At 34.2% G+C, this 20,771-nt stretch overlaps 1 protein-coding gene across 1 annotated transcript; it reads left to right on the top strand.

Annotated features, from left to right (window-relative positions):
- The first annotated feature begins 16,006 nt into the window (after positions 1-16,006).
- Positions 16,007-18,289, top strand: LOC131656473 (probable amino acid permease 7). Its single transcript, XM_058926184.1, has 7 exons — positions 16,007-16,085; positions 16,239-16,472; positions 16,597-16,690; positions 16,917-17,131; positions 17,236-17,369; positions 17,465-17,692; positions 17,805-18,289. The coding sequence occupies exons 1-7, from the start codon at positions 16,007-16,009 to the stop codon at positions 18,216-18,218; spliced, it is 1,398 nt and encodes a 465-aa protein (XP_058782167.1). The 3' UTR covers positions 18,219-18,289.
- Positions 18,290-20,771: the final 2,482 nt, after the last annotated feature.

Here is a 20,771-nt window from a genome sequence, read left to right as displayed (position 1 = left end):
TTCAAAAACTTATGACAATGCCACTTAGTATTACCAAGATTGCGAATTTCGGTCGGAAAAAGATGCGGAAACTTACTAGAAATGGTGACCGATCATGCACTCAGATCCAATCTGAGAAAGAATGTAAAATCATAAAGGTCAGAAGTGATCATGGTGGTGAATTTGAGAACAAATTCTTTGAGGAGTTCTTCAAAGAAAATGGTATTGCCCGTGATTTCTCTTGCCCTAGAACTCCACAGCAAAATGGAGTTGTAGAGCGAAAGAATAGGACTCTACAAGAAATGGCCAGAACCATGATCAATGAAACCAATATGGCTAAGCATTTCTGGGCAGAAGCAATAAACACTGCGTGTTATATTCAGAATAGAATCTCTATAAGACCTATTCTAAATAAGACTCCTTATGAATTGTGGAAGAACAGAAAGCCCAACATTTCATATTTCCATCCTTTTGGATGTGTATGTTTTATTCTGAATACTAAAGATCATCTTGGTAAGTTTGATTCTAAAGCACAAAAGTGTTTCCTTCTTGGATATTCTGAACGCTCTAAAGGCTACAGAGTATACAATACTGAAACATTGATTGTAGAAGAATCAATCAATATCAGGTTTGATGATAAGCTTGGTCTTGAAAAACCAAAGCAGTTTGAGAATTTTGCAGATTTTGATATTGATATATCAGAAGCAGTAGAACCAAGAAGCAATGCTGCAGAAGCTGGTAGTCTCAGAAGCAATGGATCAGAAGATCAAGTTGCTGCATCTTTAGAGAATCTCAGGATTTCTGAAGAGCTAACAATCAGAAGATCACCTAGACTTCCTTCAGCTCATTCAGAAGATGTGATCCTTGGGAAGAAAGATGATCCCATCAGAACAAGGGCATTTCTTAAGAACAATGCAGAATGTCAATTAGGTCTTGTTTCTTTGATCGAGCCAACTTCTGTTGATCAAGCTCTAGAAGATCCAGACTGGATAATTGCCATGCAAGAAGAACTCAATCTGTTTACAAGGAATGATGTATGGGACTTGGTTCCTAGACCAAAAGGATTTAACATCATCGGCACTAAGTGGGTGTTCAGAAACAAGCTAAGCGAGAAGGGAGAAGTGGTAAGAAACAAAGTCAGACTGGTTGCTCAAGGTTATAGTCAGCAAGAAGGGATTGACTACACAGAAACCTTTGCACCAGTGGCCAGGTTAGAATCTATTCGTCTATTAATTTCTTTTGCCACTCAACATAACATCACTCTTTATGAGATGGATGTCAAGAGTGCCTTCTTAAATGGTTATATAGATGAAGAAGTTTATGTTCATCAACCTCCTGGTTTTGAAGACTCCAAGTCTCCAAATCATGTTTTTAAATTAAAGAAATCATTATACGGATTGAAACAAGCTCCTAGAGCTTGGTATGAACGTTTAAGTTCTTTCCTTCTGGAAAATGGTTTCACTAGAGGAAAAGTGGACACTACTCTCTTTTGTAAAACATTTAAAAAGGATATTTTAATTTGTCAAATATATGTTGATGATATTATCTTTGGAACATCTAATGCTACACTTGGAAAGGAGTTTGCTAAGTCTATGCAGGCTGAATTTGAAATGAGCATGATGGGAGAACTCAAGTATTTCCTCGGGATTCAAATCAACCAAACTTCTGATGGAACCTATGTTCATCAAACGAAGTATGTGAAAGAACTTCTGAAGAAGTTTAATCTTTCTGAAAGCAAAGAAGCCAAAACTCCTATGCATCGAACATGTGTCCTAGGTAAGGATGAGGTAAGTAAGAAGGTAGATCAGAAGTTGTACAGAGGTATGATTGGATCTCTTCTATACCTAACTGCTTCTAGACCTGACATTCTCTTTAGTGTTTGTTTGTGTGCTAGATTCCAATCAGATCCGAGAGAATCTCATTTAACTGCGGTTAAGAGAATTCTGAGGTATCTGAAAGGTACTACTAATGTTGGTTTGGTTTACAGAAGATCCAAAGAATACAACTTAGTAGGATTCTGTGATGCTGACAATGCTGGAGATAGAATTGAAAGGAAAAGTACTTCTGGAAGTTGTCAATTTCTTGGAAGTCATCTGATCTCATGGTACAGCACGAAGCAAGCTACAATTGCCCTCTCAACAACAGAAGCAGAATATGTTGCTGCTGCTGGATGTAGCACACAAATGCTCTGGATGAGAAGTCAGCTAGAAGATTATCAGATATATGAGAGTAACATTCCTATTTTCTGTGATAATACTTCTGCTATATGTTTATCTAAGAATCCTATCTTACATTCAAAAGCTTAACATATTGAGATTAAACATCATTTCATAAGGGACTATGTTCAGAAGGGTGTTATATCTTTAAACTTTGTGGATACAGACCATCAATGGGCTGATATCTTTACAAAACCCCTTGCTAAAGATAGGTTTAAGTTCATTCCGAAGAATATCAGTATGGATTTATGCCCAGAATGAGAAGATGAGAAGATCTTATGTATGAGTATCTTCTGAAATGAGATTGGATTAGTCTTTTATAAGAAGTTCTGTTTGTAATCAATTAGAAGTAGTGATTCAGTTATTACTAACGTTTCATTGTCTAAGTTGATTCAGAATCTCTTTAAAAGTAAAACAGCTGTAACTGACTATCCAGATGGTAAACACGTGTCCACTATTTCTGGACAAACGTGCGTGCAGTTGAGGGGACGCCTACTTAGGTAACTGTGCTAATCACTTCTTTTGTCATTATTATCTCTCCTCACGTCATGTAACATTAAATGCCATTCATCATTTCAGTTTCTTTTTATACTCTTCAAACGTCTCTTTTCCCTCTTATATTTCTCTCTCTTTTTGCATTCATATCATAAACCCTAGCAGTTTTCACTATCTGCAAAGTCATCATGAATCCCTCGTCAAGCTCTGGAAATCAAGAAACTGATCGAAAACAAAAGAGAAAGGCAACTGATGAACAATAAATCAAACCAAAAAGTGTAAGGATCACCTATGACCCTCTCAAAGTGAACCCGTTTGAAGCTATGATGTCTGGAAACTACTCTAGACGTGTGTATAAACCCCTTGAAGGTATCCCTGAATCACCTCCCTCTTCACAGACCTCCACCACCTCTTCTTTTTCATTCACCTCTCTGGAACCACCATCTTCACCATCTGATATCCTTTCTCCCTCTACCCATCTCACAGATATCTCCTCACCACTCTCACACCCTTTTCCCACCAGAACACCTAACCCCTACAGTTTTGTGTTTCCCGACTCCATGTTCACTGTCAACCCTCCAACACCTACCACTCAATCATTTCTAGAGCTTTTACATTCTGATGTAAATAGCTGGTTGGAGATTCTGGGTGCTGCTCACCTTAACCATCTGGATGAGTATGCTACTTGCAACCTCTGGGATGCATTTCGTCAGGATTTTCTGGTTAGGGCTACGGACGTCCAGAGAAGGATCATGTCTGACGCACCTGGTGTTCGTGGTCGTCTCTTGGAAGCTGGTGAAAGCAGCTATCACCATCTCATCAGGAACAGAAGAGTTCTTGAAGAGAGGATACCTGCAGATGAGATGAAAGAAGAAAATCTCTGCAGAGACATCGTGGTTTGGAGACCATGGTACCCTGTGCTGACTGGAGATTTTCAGTGGTTGTTTGATTGGTTCAGAATGAACCCTTCTGAAAGTGCTCCTCACATGGTCTTTCCAGAAGTGGTTTATCCTGCTGAAGTTGCTGGTCCTACTCCTCCAACAAACCTAACAGCTATTCTTCAGGCGTTGGAAGTTGGAGCTTCTGTGTTGCCTGAACCAGAATATGTTGAGGCTGCTGAAGACCTCCCAGAAGATCGTCCTGCTGAGATTGCTGTCCCTGTTGGCAGAAATTCTGGTGCTTCTTCTTCTGGTGTACCCTCAGCTCTGATGGAGACCTTGGAAGCTCTGCATCAGAATCAGGCTATGCTGGCTTCTCGTTTGGATGCGCAAGAAGCAGCCAACGCTGAGTTTCGCTCCTTCATGGCAAGACAAACTGAAAGCACTGACGGGGTTCATGACATTCTGGCGCAGATTTTGTCTAGGCTAGGGTCTTAGTCGTTGGTCTTTGTAGTTTTCCTTCCTTGTTGCATCTGTTTTCTGCATACATCTTTTGTAATTCTGTTTGTTTAATCAATGAAAAGTTTATTTCTGTTTCTTTCCTTTGTCGTTTCCTACATCTGAATCTTTTATATTCTTTTTGATGTTATGACAAAAAGGGGGAGAAATATGTGATAAATGATTTGATTTAATCAGTTGCTTTGCTAACAGAACTTGCAAAGTTCTATGCTTTAAAGTGTGTTGTTGCAGGAATCGAAGATTCAAGATTAACATAAGAAGCATGAAGCAACTCTTTAGAGAATCAAGCTCTTGGATTCTTGAAGCATGCTGAGTGCTATAAAGCTTCAGAATCAGAAGCAAGAAGGAAGAATGTTCAGATATTCTGATGATAGAATATGATCTGATTCTGAATGTCTACTTGTTCTGATACATTCTATATGGTTTATATGGCTCTGATACATATTATGTGTTCTGAAACATACTTTATGTTCTGATTCATTCATGGCTGACTTTTGTCGTTTAGTTTTGTTCTGTAACATTTCAGGATGTAGAGATGCTCTGATGATGCTCTGGTACATTCAACAATGTTCTGATACAATCTAGCATGAAGTGATAAAAGAAGAAATTCAAGCTCTGAAGCTGTCCGATGGAAGCAAGAATCAGAAGCTGTGAATATTCTGAAGATCAAAGAAATTCAAGTTCTGAAGCTGTCCGATGGAAGCAAGAATCAGAAGCTGTGAATGTTCTGAAGATCAAAGAAATTCAAGTTCTGAAGCTGTCCGATGGAAGCAAGAATCAGAAGCTGTGAATGTTCTGAAGATCAAAGAAATTCAAAGTTCTGAAGCTGTCCTATGGAAGCAGAAATCAGAAGTCATGAATGTTCTGAAGATCAAGCACTGTGAACGTCTCTACCGAAATAATTAGGGAAGTCTTTTATTATAAATTCTTCTAGTATTAATTTCAGGGGGAGATTATTCATCTCAGGGGGAGATTGTTAATCTCAGGGGGAGACATATTCACATGCTTATGCTATAGCTGTGTAATTTGTCTTTAGCCGTCTGCTCTTTCTGATCGCAAATTCATATCATTTATATATGTTTTTTTATCATCATCAAAAAGGGGGAGATTGTTAGAACAAGATTTGTTCTGATCAATATTCTTAGTTTTGATGATAACAAGGATATGAATTTTGTGTGAGAAAATGTGGTACTCTAATACATTGCAATTTCCCTTTCAGGAAATATATAAAGAGTATGCACAAATCAGCGCTCAGAAGCTTTGTCTCAGAAGGTTCAGCATGTAACATCAGAACATGGTCTGGCAAGACATCAGAAGATGGTCAAGGCAGAATCAGAACATGGGTCTATGGAAGCATCAGAAGAACTTGAGATCAGAAGCAGAAGCACTGAAGTTCTCATGGTATCACACTCAGAAGCACTTCAAGGTCAGAAGACAAGAAGATGCTATGCACCAAGCTGTTTGACTCTGATGATATTCAAACGTTGTATACACAAACATCAGATCAGAAGAAAGTACAGGTGGCAGGCTACGCTGACTGACAAAAGGAACGTTGGAAGCTATTAAAGGCAACGTCAGTAGACACAGCGTGAACAAGGTTCGAGGTAGTTGACAAAAGCGTGAAACATTAAATGCAATGCTGTACGGAACACGCAAAGCATTAAATGCTCCCAACGGTCATCTTCTCAAGTGCCTATAAATATGAAGTTCTGATGAGAAGCAAGGTCACCAATTCTGAAAAAACTTATTCTGAAAAACTTGCTGAAACACTGTTCAAACTCAAAGCTCAGAAACTTCATCTTCATCAAAGCTCACTACATTGCTGTTGTAATATATTAGTGAGATTAAGCTTAAACGTTAAGAGAAATATCACAGTTGTGATTATAGCTTTTCAGAAGCATTTGTAATACTCTTAGAATTGATTACATTAATTTGTAAGTAACTAGAGTGATCAAGTGTTGATCAGGATACTCTAGGAAGTCTTAGCTTGTGTCTAAGCAGTTGTAATTAGAGTGATCACGTGGTGGTCAGAATACTCTAAGAAAGTCTTAGCTTGTGTCTAAGCATTTGTTCCTAGAGTGATCAGGTTGTGATCAGGATACTCTAGAAGACTTAGTCGTGGGCTAAGTGGAAAACCATTGTAATCTGTTGCGATTAGTGGATTAAATCCTCAGGTGAGGTAAATCACTCCGTGGGGGTGGACTGGAGTAGTTTAGTTAACAACGAACCAGGATAAAAATAACTGTGCAATTTGTTTTTATCGTTCAAGTTTTTAAGACTACACTTATTCAAACCCCCCCTTTCTAAGTGTTTTTCTATCCTTCAGTTTTGATTGACCCTGGGAAAGCCTAGAATTATGGCTGACTCTAGCTAGGGAGACATTATTTTATGCCTTGTACGAAGCCCAAGGTTGTGGCTAACTTAGTGGGGAAAAGACCCAAGGGTTATGAATCTTTGACACAGGAAATGATATATGCCTTGTACAAAGCCCAAGGTTGTGGCTAACTTTACTGAGGATTACTTTGTTGTGTAGAGATTGAAGAATGTTGACCCTACTAGGGAATTTGCTTTTATTAAGCAGGGATTAATGACTGAAAGCCCAGAGTTGAAGGTTGACCTTACTGGGGATATTTTTCTGTTGAGGATTGATTGATGGAAGCTAACCCTTTCTAGGGAAATTTGACTTATGAAGGAATGAATGGTTGATGGAGGCTAACCCTTTCCAGGGGATTTTGACTTATGAAGGAATGAATGATGGAGGCTAACCCTTTCCGGGGGATTTTTGATCTATACTTGTTTAAAGCCCAAGATTAAGGCTGACCTTGCTGAGGAAATTCCATATGTGGAATCTTGACTCTGTTAAGGAGAAGACTTACTGGAGATTAAAGATATGGGTGACAGAGACTGTCCATGTCTCTCATTCCAAAAGGTGAACTCAATACTAATATTGAGACATTTTTAGCTTGTTTGGAGTCTGGTTTGAGGAATAAAAGAATCTCACCAGGATAGGCTAAAATGTGACTAAAGACCTGCTCCTATGTTTATAAGAAACCTGATTGGTCCTTGTATACAAGCTCAAGAGAAAGCTGTGAATATGCTTTTAAGAAGCCCGTGTGTCCTTGTATTGTAAGCCGAAGAGGAGGCTAATCGAGGGTCATCGAGGGTCCTTGTTATAGCACAAGAGAAAGTTATGTTGGCTTTCAACATAGTTTGGCTCTAAGAAAATGGGTAAGAGGTTTCACCGGGAATAATTCCTCTTGGGTGGATGTGCCCTATTTTTGTTCTAAGGCTTTTTTAAGATGTTTCACTGGGAATAATTCATCTTGAGGTTGACCTATAGAAATCTAATTAGGAAAGAGCCTTCACCAGGAAGACATTCTCAATCCTAGGTCATAGTCCTATAATATATATACAGTTTATTTGTCCTAAGGTTTTTCTCAGACGGAGTTCTAAACAGTGTATATACGGTTTATATTTGACAGTAATTTAAATGAAAGCTGTAAATTGAAAGCTGTAAAGCCTAACCTGGATGAAGAGGAGGCTTCTGAAAGATGTATATACAAAAGGGGTTGGGACTTAGACTCAAGGAGAGGCCTATGTGAAATTGATTTGAAATTATTTTGAAAACGGATTGAAAGTTTGATTGAAAACAGTTGAATTATTTATTGAAAAAGTTTTGAAGTTTTTGTTTTGAAAACAGAAGAAGTGAAGATGGACACTAGGTCACATAGGTATATGAAGAGTTTCACCGGGAATAATTCCCTTCAATACCGAGAAGAAAGTTTTGAAAACAGATGAGGAGTTCACTATTTAAAAAAAGGATTTAAAAACTGTATGTACAGAAAAAGGTGTTGGGTCTTACACTCTATTAGAGGCCCAAAAGATTTATTTACTGTATTAAAAAAGGGTTGGGTCTTACACTCTGTAGATGTTTTTATATTGGCTATATTTTGTGGTAAAACATTCTTGTGATATGTATGTGGAAGCATGCAGGATTGTTCGTTTGAGCTAGTACAAGTTTTGTTGGATGTCATGCTCGATGTCATGACATCTGTGTCTGACAGCAGTAGCTGTTACTTTTTAAGTTGTGATGTTTCCTTATTTATCTCAGGCTACTATTTAGGAAACTATATATTGTGTGTTGTATGATTTGTGCTTAATTATCTCGGTTTACAGCTTATGAGAACACCCAGTTGATGTGGAAATTAGGTTAACTTATTTAACCCTAATTTATGTGTGGAAGGCCCATGGCCCAAGTCCTGCTGCCTGCTGACTATAAAACTACTGCAAATCCTACTTTTAGAGGCAAATTTTTTGAGCGTGAAGATCATTATACTTTTTGTGTTTCCACCGTGTGTGTTGTTATTGTTACGTGTGATCCAAACAATTATCACGTAGATGATTGCTTTGGAGTACTATATCTTTGAGGTGTTTTTGTTAATTGTCACTCTAAGCTTTTAAGCACGAGTGTGTGTCTCTTGATTGAAGCTTTTAAGCAGATCAAGTTGTGTTTTTGAAGTGTGTCTTATCTCTGAATTTGTGTAATGTTTATTTGTAATAACTGCTGTAATTGAGGGGGAGTGAGTGGAGATACTCAGGTCTAGGAATAGATTGGAATTACATTGGGTAGGTTTTAAGTGAGGAGTTGTAAACGGGGGAGTTTAACTCCGAATTAATTCTGCTTATATTGGATTCCCTCCCTGGCTTGGTAGCCCCCAGAGTAGGTTGTTTGAACCGAACTGGGTAAAGAATTATGTGTGTTCTTTATTGTTTTTATGTGTTTTTGTTTTAAATATTTTGCTGTGTAATTGTGGATGTCTTAACATCCAGTACGACATCAAGCGTGAGTTACTAGAATTTTCAATTGGCATCAGAGCAGGCACCCTGCATGTTTACATTTGGGTGAGATCTAGGGACAACAACATTCTGGTACTATGAACAAGAATAAAGAAGAAACTGCACAACACATCACAGCATTAACGAGTGCTTGTGAATCTGATGATGATTCCAGTGAAGATGAACTAACCTTTGATGAGCTTGAAACCTCCTACAAAGAGCTATATGTCAAGAGTAATGAAGTATGAAAACAAGTGGAGAAGCAAAAGAAGCTCATAAAGGAATTGGAAACTGAAAAGAAAGAATATCTTGGAACCATAGATTCACTCAATGGTGAAATTAGTATGTTGAACTCCAAGATTGATCAAATGTCAAAATCTGTCAGAATGTTGAATTCTGGAACTGACTCCTTGGAAGAAATCCTGCAAGTTGGACAGAGATCAGGAGACATGTCTGGAATAGGATTTGTGGGAAGATCAGAATCCATCTTAGGACTCAAGAGGCCAAAACCTGAAGTCCACATGCCAGTTCGGATGTCAAGACCAATGTCACAACATCATGGGAACATGAGGATAAACCATACTAGGAAGAAATTTAATAAATGGAGATGTCACTACTGTGGAAAATTTGGTCACATAAAACCTTTTTCCTTCATACTATATGGTTATCCTAATCATCCACTTCAAAAAGGACCTAAGCAGGTCTTGAGTTCAAAAATATCAACCGCAATTGAAGGGTGAACAATGATGTTATGTGGTTCCACATTGGTGAGAACCTCATAGTCTTTGAGTGTCTTCGTATATATTACCTCAACCATTTGTTGCAAGGCGAGGATTTGGCGTCTTTTATGAAGAAATCGCTCGATCTCGTTAACTGATTCAACTAAAGTCCCAATTGAACGGGTCCTTCGCATACAAGATTAGAAAAAAGAATTCCGAAAATAAAAGTACCTTAGTCTAAATGGCGTTGAAATAAAATTTTGATATCACAAAATCTCCCCAGCTCGCAACGACACCAAAAACTTGACGTGTGTGAACCGCAAGTGTACATTTGTGTCAAGTAAAAAAAAGTATCAATCCCATAGAGAGATGTGTGATTACCAAATCTTACTACAACTATGTTTATCTAAGGTGATCGTAAAAGTTTTGTTTGATGCATATTGAAAAGTAAATTTTAGCGGTTAATAAAAAAGACAGAACTATGGATTATAATTGATCATCTAGACTTACCCCTACTATTATTCAAGTTTGAATTGCTAGAAGTTCTAAGTCATTTTTTTATAGAAAATTAGATAAATTTGTGTGTAACCCACTTTCGTGGCGTGCGCATTTAAACGTGTTTCAAGCCCAACTAAGTAATTCAATCAAGAGTATTTCTCCTGGTCACATGACGACACATCTTGATTGTATCTCAATTGAGATCAAGTCGCCTTGTCAGTGGCGCCTCGAACTCAATTTTTTAGTAACTTGCTTTTAGACGTTGAGTCATTAACTTTTGCTACATGATCAATGTCTAAAATGACTTAGTCATGAGATGAACTCTCATAACCCCATGTCCCTAAAGACTTACTCGCTAATAGTGAGATGGACAACAAGGATAAACAAATTAAGGAACATTGCAAGTAAATAAATGATAATAAGTAAAGTAATAACAAGCAATAAACTAAGAAAAAGGCAAGATTATGATAAAGTGCTGAAAATTATAATAAAAATTCATAACTAACGAGAACAAAAGCAACAATTGTTTGGAGTAGAGAAAGTAAAAGATGATTCTAAGATGGATCCTAACACCTCTATTTATACTAATCCAAGGCCTAAGTCACCAATTAAGTGTACTAATTTCATGCTTAATGGCCACTTATTAGTAGTCATGAAGAAAATGGAGGTTACATGAGCAAAAAGTTACAAACTTAGCCAAGAAGTCAAGAATTCGTAACTGTCTGAGGTACAGACACGAGTCGTGTCAAGCAACACGGGTTGACTGTGTAAGCCTCAGGTTTCTTGTATGAAGAGAGTTTCAAGGGGAAACACGACCCGTGTCATGGGACACGTCCAGACCGTGTTGTCCTCAGAAATTTTGCATTGGAAGTGCTTCGTGTTGTGCAATCTTCAGCCTTGTCATTCCGATTCGTTCCACTAACTACTTATTCCCTGAAAATTAACATAGAAGTCAAAAACACATAAAAACAAACTAGAATGATGAAAACACACATGAATTAAAGGAAAAACAAACAAGAAACATGAAATTTTTACCTCTTATCGTTGGCGTTTAAGGACGTCATTACCCATGTTCATTGGATAGGTGAAAATCACGTTGGATAGCCCAAGCCCACATTGGTCACCATACGATAAACCACAGGCGACCTAAGAATTATACTGGTATTCGCCAGACATTCCTTCAGATGACTTACAATATTTGCCTATCCCCATAGTTCTTTGTATTGCTTCCTCCGGACCCTTTCCTTTTTTAGCCTTGATAACCTTATCTCAGTTAGGGGTGGCAAAACGGGTCGCCAACCCCGCCCGCCTAATGCCCGCCAAAAAGAGAACGGTGCGGGCAAGCCCGCCAAATTAAATGGGCATAAAATCATGTCCGCTCCGTCAAGGTGGCGGGTTGGCGGGCTTGCCCGCCTATTTTTTTTATTTTTATTTTATTTTTTTTAATAGATTAATAGTCTTTTTTAATCTTTCAATTGAATTTTTCACTTATATTTTAGTATAATTTTTATAAAGCATTTTTAAATAAATTTTACCTACAAAAAAATTGCATATATTTACAAATAAATAAATAAAATAAAACCATCAAGAATTTGAATTACTAGAATTAACTAAAAAAGTGAGGACTTAAGGCGAGACGAGCTTAACAAATAGGTGATGCGGGCTTTTGCGGGCGGCGGGGCGGCCTTTGGTGGGTGGCGGGCCTAAAATCCCAATCCTACCCATCATTTTTTGGCGGGTGCGCGGGCCGGCCTGGCAGACCACCGCTTGTTTTGTCACCCCTAATCTCAATCTCATTACAAGGGCCAATTCAATTATACTGGTACACCATTTATGTTCAACTTGCATATTACCATGCCAATAATTTTGGAATACAGGACTTCAAATTGATATGAACTCTTGACGGATTACCATGATATCATAGTTGAAGCCTCTATCATCCCAACTTATATTCAATTGAACTTATAGTTACCCCTATTCAGGGACGGCCCTGGGCCAGGGCAAACAGACCCACAGCCCAGGGCCTCAGAAGAGTGAGAGCCTCAATTTGGGAGGTGCAGTTAATATTTAAATACTAAAATAATAAAATATATCTTTATTAGCGAAAAAACTTAACAAATCCTTAGTTGTAGCCCAACGGTTTGAGCCAAACTCTTAGGAGTTTTGTTGTTAGCGGTTAGGTTTTAATAAGTTCTTGATATAATTTTTGTGACAATTAACAATTATATTTTAATTATAAAATAATTTGTATATAATTAATCATAATATATAATGAGAATTGAAATTAAATTTTATTTTAGATAGTTATTTATGCACTTTCGGTGTAAATTTTTACACTATCAATATACCACAACCACTCAATTATATTACTATAAAAGAAATTAAAATAAAAGTTAAACATTTCCAACAAATTAACGGTTGTAATTAATTGACGGTATAAAGTTTCTTTACTGTATAAATTTTATAGACTATTTATATGTTATAATTAAATATTTAAAATTTTGTTATACAATTAGCTCTGCATTGAATTTTTTTTATTGTTAAAAACAACAAAAACTTTATATTATTGATATTGTCTGTGAGATTTTTTTCATTTTGAAGGCGAATAAAACGTTATTTTTTTGGGAGGGGCCTATTTTTTTTTGTTGAACCGCGCCTCTAAAGAGTCGGGACCGGCCCTACCACTATTAATATTTCATTATTATTATTATTATTATTATTATTATTATTATTATTATTATTATTATTATTATTATTATTATTATTATTATTATTATTATTATTATTATTATTATTATTATCAGTTAACCATGCTAACACAGTGCCTTTTTTAACTTATATTTTATTTTTTCTATTTACTTTAATAAAAATTGCAGATAGATTTTGCAACAATCTTACGAGAATACGATTATCACTTGGTGATAATGAAAAAAAATCAAATATTTAATTGAATATTGAACATCAGTACAAAACAAGAATAACATTTGAAAGTGTCGAATTTTGTCAATCCAGCCTCTTTAAACTTGAAGACAAGATACGATTAAAATTTATTCCTCATTCAATCAATTAGTTAATTAATTTCTTCAGTATAATATACATTTATCATAATTTATGTATTTGGATTTATATATATATATATATATATATATATATATATATATATATATATATATATATATATATATATATATATTACTCATAGGAAATTTCAAATAAACTAACCAAAATTTATTAAAATCAACAAAATCAAAATTTAATGGTCGTGATTCATTGTTCTCATTTCTCATAATAACCAAGTGTTCTAACTTGAGTCGTCCCCTATATATATATATATATATATATATATATATATATATATATATATATATATATATATATATATATATATATATATATATATATATATATATATATATATATATATATATATATATATATATATATATTATTAATTCTATTTTAATTATTTATTTGATAAATTATAATTGTTTTTATAGAAAAAAATATCAAAAAATTTTAAATTATTTTTTATAACAATTCAACAATAATATCCGTTTAGAAAGTGTATTGGTTAATTTAAAATTTACTTTTATAGATAATAGTTTTAATATCTATTAGATAATAAGAAAATTGGTATTTAATATTTTCTTTTTAGGAATTTTGGTAATTATCTTTTTAAATAATTTTTCTAAAATATGTTGAAAAGAACTATTAAATTATGGCAATAAAATGATTTTTCTAAAATAATTATTTTCCAAAATAAATTTTTTAAAAATGATTTTTTATCTATAAAACTCAATAAATTTAAATAAATATATATTAATTTTATTGAATTATTATTAATATGTTAAAAAAATTAATTTTATATTTTATCTCAAAATCTCGAAATGGGATGGTCGGCCCTGTGCAAGGAGAAAATTGATTTATATTATATTATAATTTTTTTTAAATTATTGAATTATCAATATATATTATTATTTATAAGTTCTTTAAATAATTTTTATATATATATGATGGTCTTTAAATTTAATGAAAAACCAATGTATTTATAAATTGAATATATTGATTGTTTAATGAATTTAAAATGTAAAATAAAATTTATAATCAAAATTAGAAAAGAAAATATGGTAACGTGTTATAAATATATATGTATTATCTTCTATCCCTGTCAGCTAAAAATTATCTTGTCAATTATTTTCTTTTTATTTTATTTTATATAGTATCCACTATTAATTATTACTAAAAAGATTCATAATCTTAATTAATTTTCAATGTAAAGTGAAGATATAGTTGAATGTCACAACAAATTTCTTAATATTACGGTTGAAAGAGAGAGAAACGTTGGAAAAAAAAAAAGAGAGAAATAAGAGGGGGCATTAGAATTTACATCTAGATGTTTTTTGAAAGAACAAAAATTCACTTTAAAAGGTCAGAAACAAGAGAAGAAGAATAAAGAACTAAAAGAGACTCGAAGAAAAGAAGCAGAGAAGAATTTCAGGTGAATAGAGTTCTCTTTTGTTTTATGAAAATTAAGTTGCATTGTTTGACTTTATTTTTTTTTAATTTTTAAATGTTTATATTAAATCTTGCAACCGTCTAATTCAAAAAGACTAATGTTGTCATCTATTTGAAGTTTATTTAAAGTTAGAACAAAATTTTAATTAAATTTTATCAACATAAAGATTGTTTACATTTTACAAATTTGAGTCTAAAACATTAAAAAGAACACACTTTTGAGACTCTATTCTTTGATTAAAAGTTATCACACGCATGTAAATTTACTTTGTCACAATGACTATTTTGTTTCACCCTTCATTTTTTTATGGGTATATTCGCTTCCATTGAGGACTATTTTGCTTTACATATGAACCTTTTGAATATGAAACTTTTTAAGAGTAAATAATGTGTATGTTTGAGAGTATGTATGACGGTTAAAATATATATATATATATATATATATATATATATATAGGGAGAATATCAAGTGAGAGCATTTTTAAATGAGAGATGAGACGAAGAAATATCAATCATTGAATTCATCAAGAGAGATAATGCTAATACATTAACGAGGCTATTAATTTCTCTCTCTGGATGAATTCAATGATTGATATTTTTTCCTCTCATCTCTCATTTAAAAAATGTTCTCACTTGTTAAATGGAATCTCATAAAAAGTATTTCACGACTTACATGAAATTGACTTAATTTTTTACATAGGGTCTCAAATTTTTGAGACAATTATGGCTGTGTATTATTGTTAATTTTGATGTCCAAAATACATTTGTTAATTTTTATACTAATTTAAATGTTATAATTTGTTTTTGAAAAATATTTTTGCATTAGTTGTAGTCTAAAATTTAATAAAATTTTGATAAATTTATATAAAGCGGCAACAAGGACAGAGCTATTTAGTTAGAATAAAAAAGAATAATATTATTAGTATGAAATCCTAAAAAACAAAAACCGACACTGACACACAGTAATATAATAATAATTTGGAGAAAAAAAATAAATTAATTAAATGTAATTATATGTCAAACATTTTTTCAAGGTGTCTGTCTGTCTATATGAGATGCTAAAATGACTAAACTACTCTTAACTAACATTGTGATAAGTGCTGGTGTACTCAATACTTGATATGTGACGGATGAATTCAGGTGATAAATTCATTATCTCTTAGGTGTCACATTAATTCTTCTCTAGTGATATGGGTCAATGTTGTTTACATTGGTAAACTTCAATTAATGTGAATGTTTCTATTGTGAGTGCTACGCTCCACTCATGTAAATGCAACATAGTTTGTCTTTATTGTATTTACCTTACACTTTATGTTATATGCAGAAAACTTCACGAGATTCTTGGATAAAGATGGTTGTCCAAAACTCTCTACAAATGACAAGAACTGCTTCTGCTGCTTATGATGATGACGGACGTCCCAAAAGAACTGGTAAAATTTTCTATTCCATCATAACCAATTCATTTTCATATACTTGAATTCTATGTTGTCAATAGCAGATATACCGTTTTAGAGGGTCTGTAACACTATCCGAGATGCTTGAATTTGAATACTGAAGTTTTATTCCTGCCATAAATTTTGCAGGAAATGTGAAAACTGCTGTGGCTCATATCATTACAGCTGTTATTGGCTCTGGTGTTTTGTCCTTGGCATGGAGTATTGCTCAATTAGGATGGATAGGAGGACCAATTGCCTTGCTTTCTTGTGCAATAGCTACCTATATTTCTTCCAATATTTTGTCTGATTGTTATAGAAGTCCTGATTCTGTAACCGGGAAAAGAAACTACTCTTACATCGATGCTGTTAGAGTCAATCTTGGTAATAACACATTAAACTCTTCTTCACTATGTACTTGTGCAATCACTCTAGACAACATAGATACACTTTTCATGAATTATGTCATAACAATTATAACTTCAACTTGAGTTTAATGTTGGTTCAGGTACGAAAAGAACATACGTGGCTGGTTTCCTTCAGTTCTTGAGCTTGTATGTCACTAGTGTTGCTTATGTAATTACCACAGCAACCAGTTTAAGGTACATCTTCTGAAACCCTCGGAAAATGGGAAAACCATATTTTTTTCAAAAAGTAATAATGGAGATGTTATTGTAGATTAAGGAGTTGACATTATGTATTTTTCTATAAATGGATTGCTCTCCTAGTCGCATAAACATTCGTTTTACCGCAATTTTGACAATTACCATATTTATTAATTTTTGCCAACAAGCCAATGACACATGTTTATTCTACTAATTAATAAAGGGCTATTCTGAGATCAAATTGTTATCACAAGGAAGGACGCGATGCTCCTTGTAGTTATGGTGGTAATTTATATATGGTGCTGTTTGGACTTGTTCAGATTGTAATGTCATTCATACCGGATCTCCATAACATGACTTGGGTTTCAGTTATTGCCGCAATAATGTCATTTTCATACTCCTTCATTGGATTAGGACTTGGCATAGGAACAGTCATACGTAAGGCTCTTCTTCACTCAATTTATGTTAATTTAAGATTATGTTTATTTGTTATCTTCAAGCCTCTTGATTCATATTTCCTAGGACTTTGGTTGATTTTGCAGAAAATGGAAGAATTATGGGAACTTTGACAGGAGTACAAACTGCCAATGTTGCTAAAAAAATCTGGGTAATGTTCCAGGCAATTGGTGACATTAGCTTTTCCTATCCATACCCAATGCTCCTTATTGAGATACAGGTACCTTCAACATTTCATATTCAAATTCCATGAGTAAAGGGTGATTTTTTTATATATGCATATTAATCTAAATTATTGAATTTTCCTGAGAATAGGACACCTTAGAGTCTCCTCCATCAGAGAATCAAACCATGAAAAAGGCCTCTGTGACTTCAATCGTTATTACAACGTTCTTCTACCTATGTTGTGGATGCTTCGGATATGCAGCTTTTGGAAATGTTACACCAGGAAATCTAATGACAGGGTTTGGATTTTACGAGCCTTTCTGGCTTATTGACATTGCCAATATTTGTATTATCATTCATTTGGTTGGAGGATATCAGGTACTACTCTTACCAATTAAAATCAATTTTTTATATTAAATTCAATTCATACTTCATATTAAAAAACCATTTACACTTTTCAATGATTTCATTTGTATGATCTTTTCAACAGATATACAGTCAACCAATATATAGTGCTGCTGATAGATGGTGTTCAAAGAAATACCCCAACAGTGTCTTTGTGAATGATTTCCACAGAGTGAAACTTCCTCTATTACCGGCTTTTGAGATAAATCTTTTCAGGTTTTGTTTCAGAACAACCTATGTGGTTTCAACCACTGGACTTGCGGTTTTATTCCCTTACTTCAACCAAGTTCTGGGATTATTAGGAGGCATCAATTTTTGGCCATTGGCTGTATATTTCCCAGTTGAGATGTACTTTGTACAAAAGAAAATTGGAGCTTGGACTAGAAAATGGATTGTTCTGAGGATATTTAGCTTTGCTTGTTTTCTTGTCACAATGATGGGATTTATTGGATCATTTCAAGGAATCATACAGGCAAAAATCAGCGGAAGAGGTCATTGACATTATTAGTTACCTCTTAATAGTTGTTACTTCAATTTAGGTATGTAGTTTAGTAGTTTGTTTTCAGATTTACATAAGGAATAACCTTTATAGACTATAGCCATGGAATGATACTTGATGTATAACTTACTTCGAAGAAGTGTGTTCCAATAAATTTGCTCTTTGTTATCGATAGTTTTTATTGTTTTACCTGGAAATGAAGTTAAGGATGTCAACGGAGAAGAGAATGTTTGGAGGATACTTCTTTGTTCGCCGTCCGTTCCCCAATTTTTCCTCCGTCTCCGATCCCCGCCATAGAGAATATTTTTCTCCATCCCCAATTTCATAGATTCTTACGGAGATTGAATCTTAAAAAAATTCTATACTTTTCTAAAAAAATTATTTGAACTAGAAATTGCGTGCATGCCATCTTTTACTATCAAATTTAAGATATGTGTGCAACAGCATATGAAATAATTTCACAGTTTTAAACAAATTTATAAGGCGGTATCTTATTTAACAGATGACCGATCATAGTTTCATTAGTTCTACAATTATCAAACGTCAATGTTAACAATTTTCTATCAATACTTAGTTAAGCACCCTAACTAAGAACAATACTTGATGTTGCTTAAAAGCTTTGATCAAGAACGATACTCAACTCTCTTTCTCAAAAGCTTCAAGAGTGATAACACAAGTCTACCTCAATGTATCAGAAGATACATGAGTGACACAAAGAACGGAACACATGAATAATTTGAGAGACTCCCAAAACAATAACTCTTATTGCACCCACGGTTTTGCTTGTGTGAATGCTTGGCAAACTTGGTTTTCCAAGTTCTTTTCTATAAACTCTTGCAGTTTTGGTTTGTTTAAAAACCTTGTTTTGCTTTAGTTCTGCATATAATTTTTTCTCAAACTTTGTGAGTTGCAAATGTTGTTAACTATATCCCTTTACTTTGTGGTGTTTATGTATTTGTTTTGTTATACACTTTGGTGTTGAAGTCTCTGAATGATTTGTTTCAATATTAATGTCTCTGAATGATTTGTTTAAATATTGTGATTTATGCGTCTGTTTACTTGCGTATTATTTGCTTAAACTTGTGAATCTATCAATTCTGTGTATATACCATGCTATTGTTTTTTGAAAACCATTGTTATTTCACTAATGTTTACATTTCAGGGCCATGACATTCATGTTGTTGTTCCAACGATCTTTAGGCAGGCTTTTGACTCAGCGTTATTGGTTAATGTCACTTGCACAATGTCAAACTTTCAAGTTCTTCCCGATAATTTGTTTTTCAGGCCAACCAACCACAAATATGTCCTGAGATTCACTAGTGGAACTACCATTGGGGATATTGGGAAACACGACATTTTTGAGAAGCTGATTAACTTAACTTCATTTGTTGATATAATCTCAAGCAAATGGGAAATGAATATTCTTTGTGGTATTGTTCTTAATGTGGTTTCGTGCTCTGTTTCCTTTTTTCTTTGAATATTTCTTTTTGATCCCTTACTTTTTTTTCTTTGTTTAAATGTTATTGGTATGGTTGAAGAATTCAGTTACTCGCAGCCGCAGACCGGGGGGGGAGAAACTTCAGGTCAACTTAGTATTAAGAGATTTGTGGTATGTCATTTAACAAGTTATTTTGTTACACTTTCATGCTTATTCTGACTACTGACTATCTCTCAAACGCCACATAGTGACAACATCTTGCATTGTATCCAGTGGGAGGCATACACTATGGATTTCTTCGACTACAAACAGAAACAACATGATCCTACAAAACCGACCATTCTTCTCCTCAAGTATGCAAAAGTGTAGGAAGAAGGTTGTCACCCAAATCACATCCGCATATCCTACTAAAATGAGGCTTAGTTTTTCAAGGACCAAATTTATGACTATTTCAATTTATCATAGGTGAATTTCCCCTTGCAGTTACGAACACCTACAATGTGACCAAAATGCATATCAATGACAATATGCCCGACATCAATGATTTTATCAAACGATACACAACAGACAATATATACACCCCAAACAATGGTGACTGCTATTTGTTGCATGATATATTTATTTTTGTGGTAACTATTTTATTTATACAGCTTGCCCGAAGGACTCCAATTATGGAAAATCACTAAGCACCACTACCACCCACACATGTGAATGGTCACAAAAATCTTCTAGATCTCAACTCTCTGCAACTGAAAATTTTATGTCAAAATCGTTCCATATACGACTTGATGAAATCATCCAACTGTACCAGGTTTACAACATATCTTTTTGATGAACAACTTGTTAATTTCCCTAATATTTTTTAACAATGTCTTTATTTGCCATAGATTTATAGCCCACTGTATGTGTCACTATTGCTACTACCAACAAACTTATTGCCTTGTCTAACGGATGGTGCTACAAAGCATGCCACCAATGTCTTCAGGTTGCTAAGGGCGACAAACAACCTTTTGTTTGTAGGGATGGCTACTGCACCGAAGTTGAAATTTGGAGGTTTGCTTTCCACAATCGCAATCAGTATTTTTTGATCAAATTATTATGTTATTACTTATATG

This window comes from Vicia villosa, linkage group LG3 (assembly GCF_029867415.1).
Source record: "Vicia villosa cultivar HV-30 ecotype Madison, WI linkage group LG3, Vvil1.0, whole genome shotgun sequence".
In the NCBI taxonomy this organism is placed as follows: Eukaryota; Viridiplantae; Streptophyta; class Magnoliopsida; order Fabales; family Fabaceae; genus Vicia; species Vicia villosa.
This window is presented reverse-complemented; position numbering and strand designations above follow the sequence as displayed.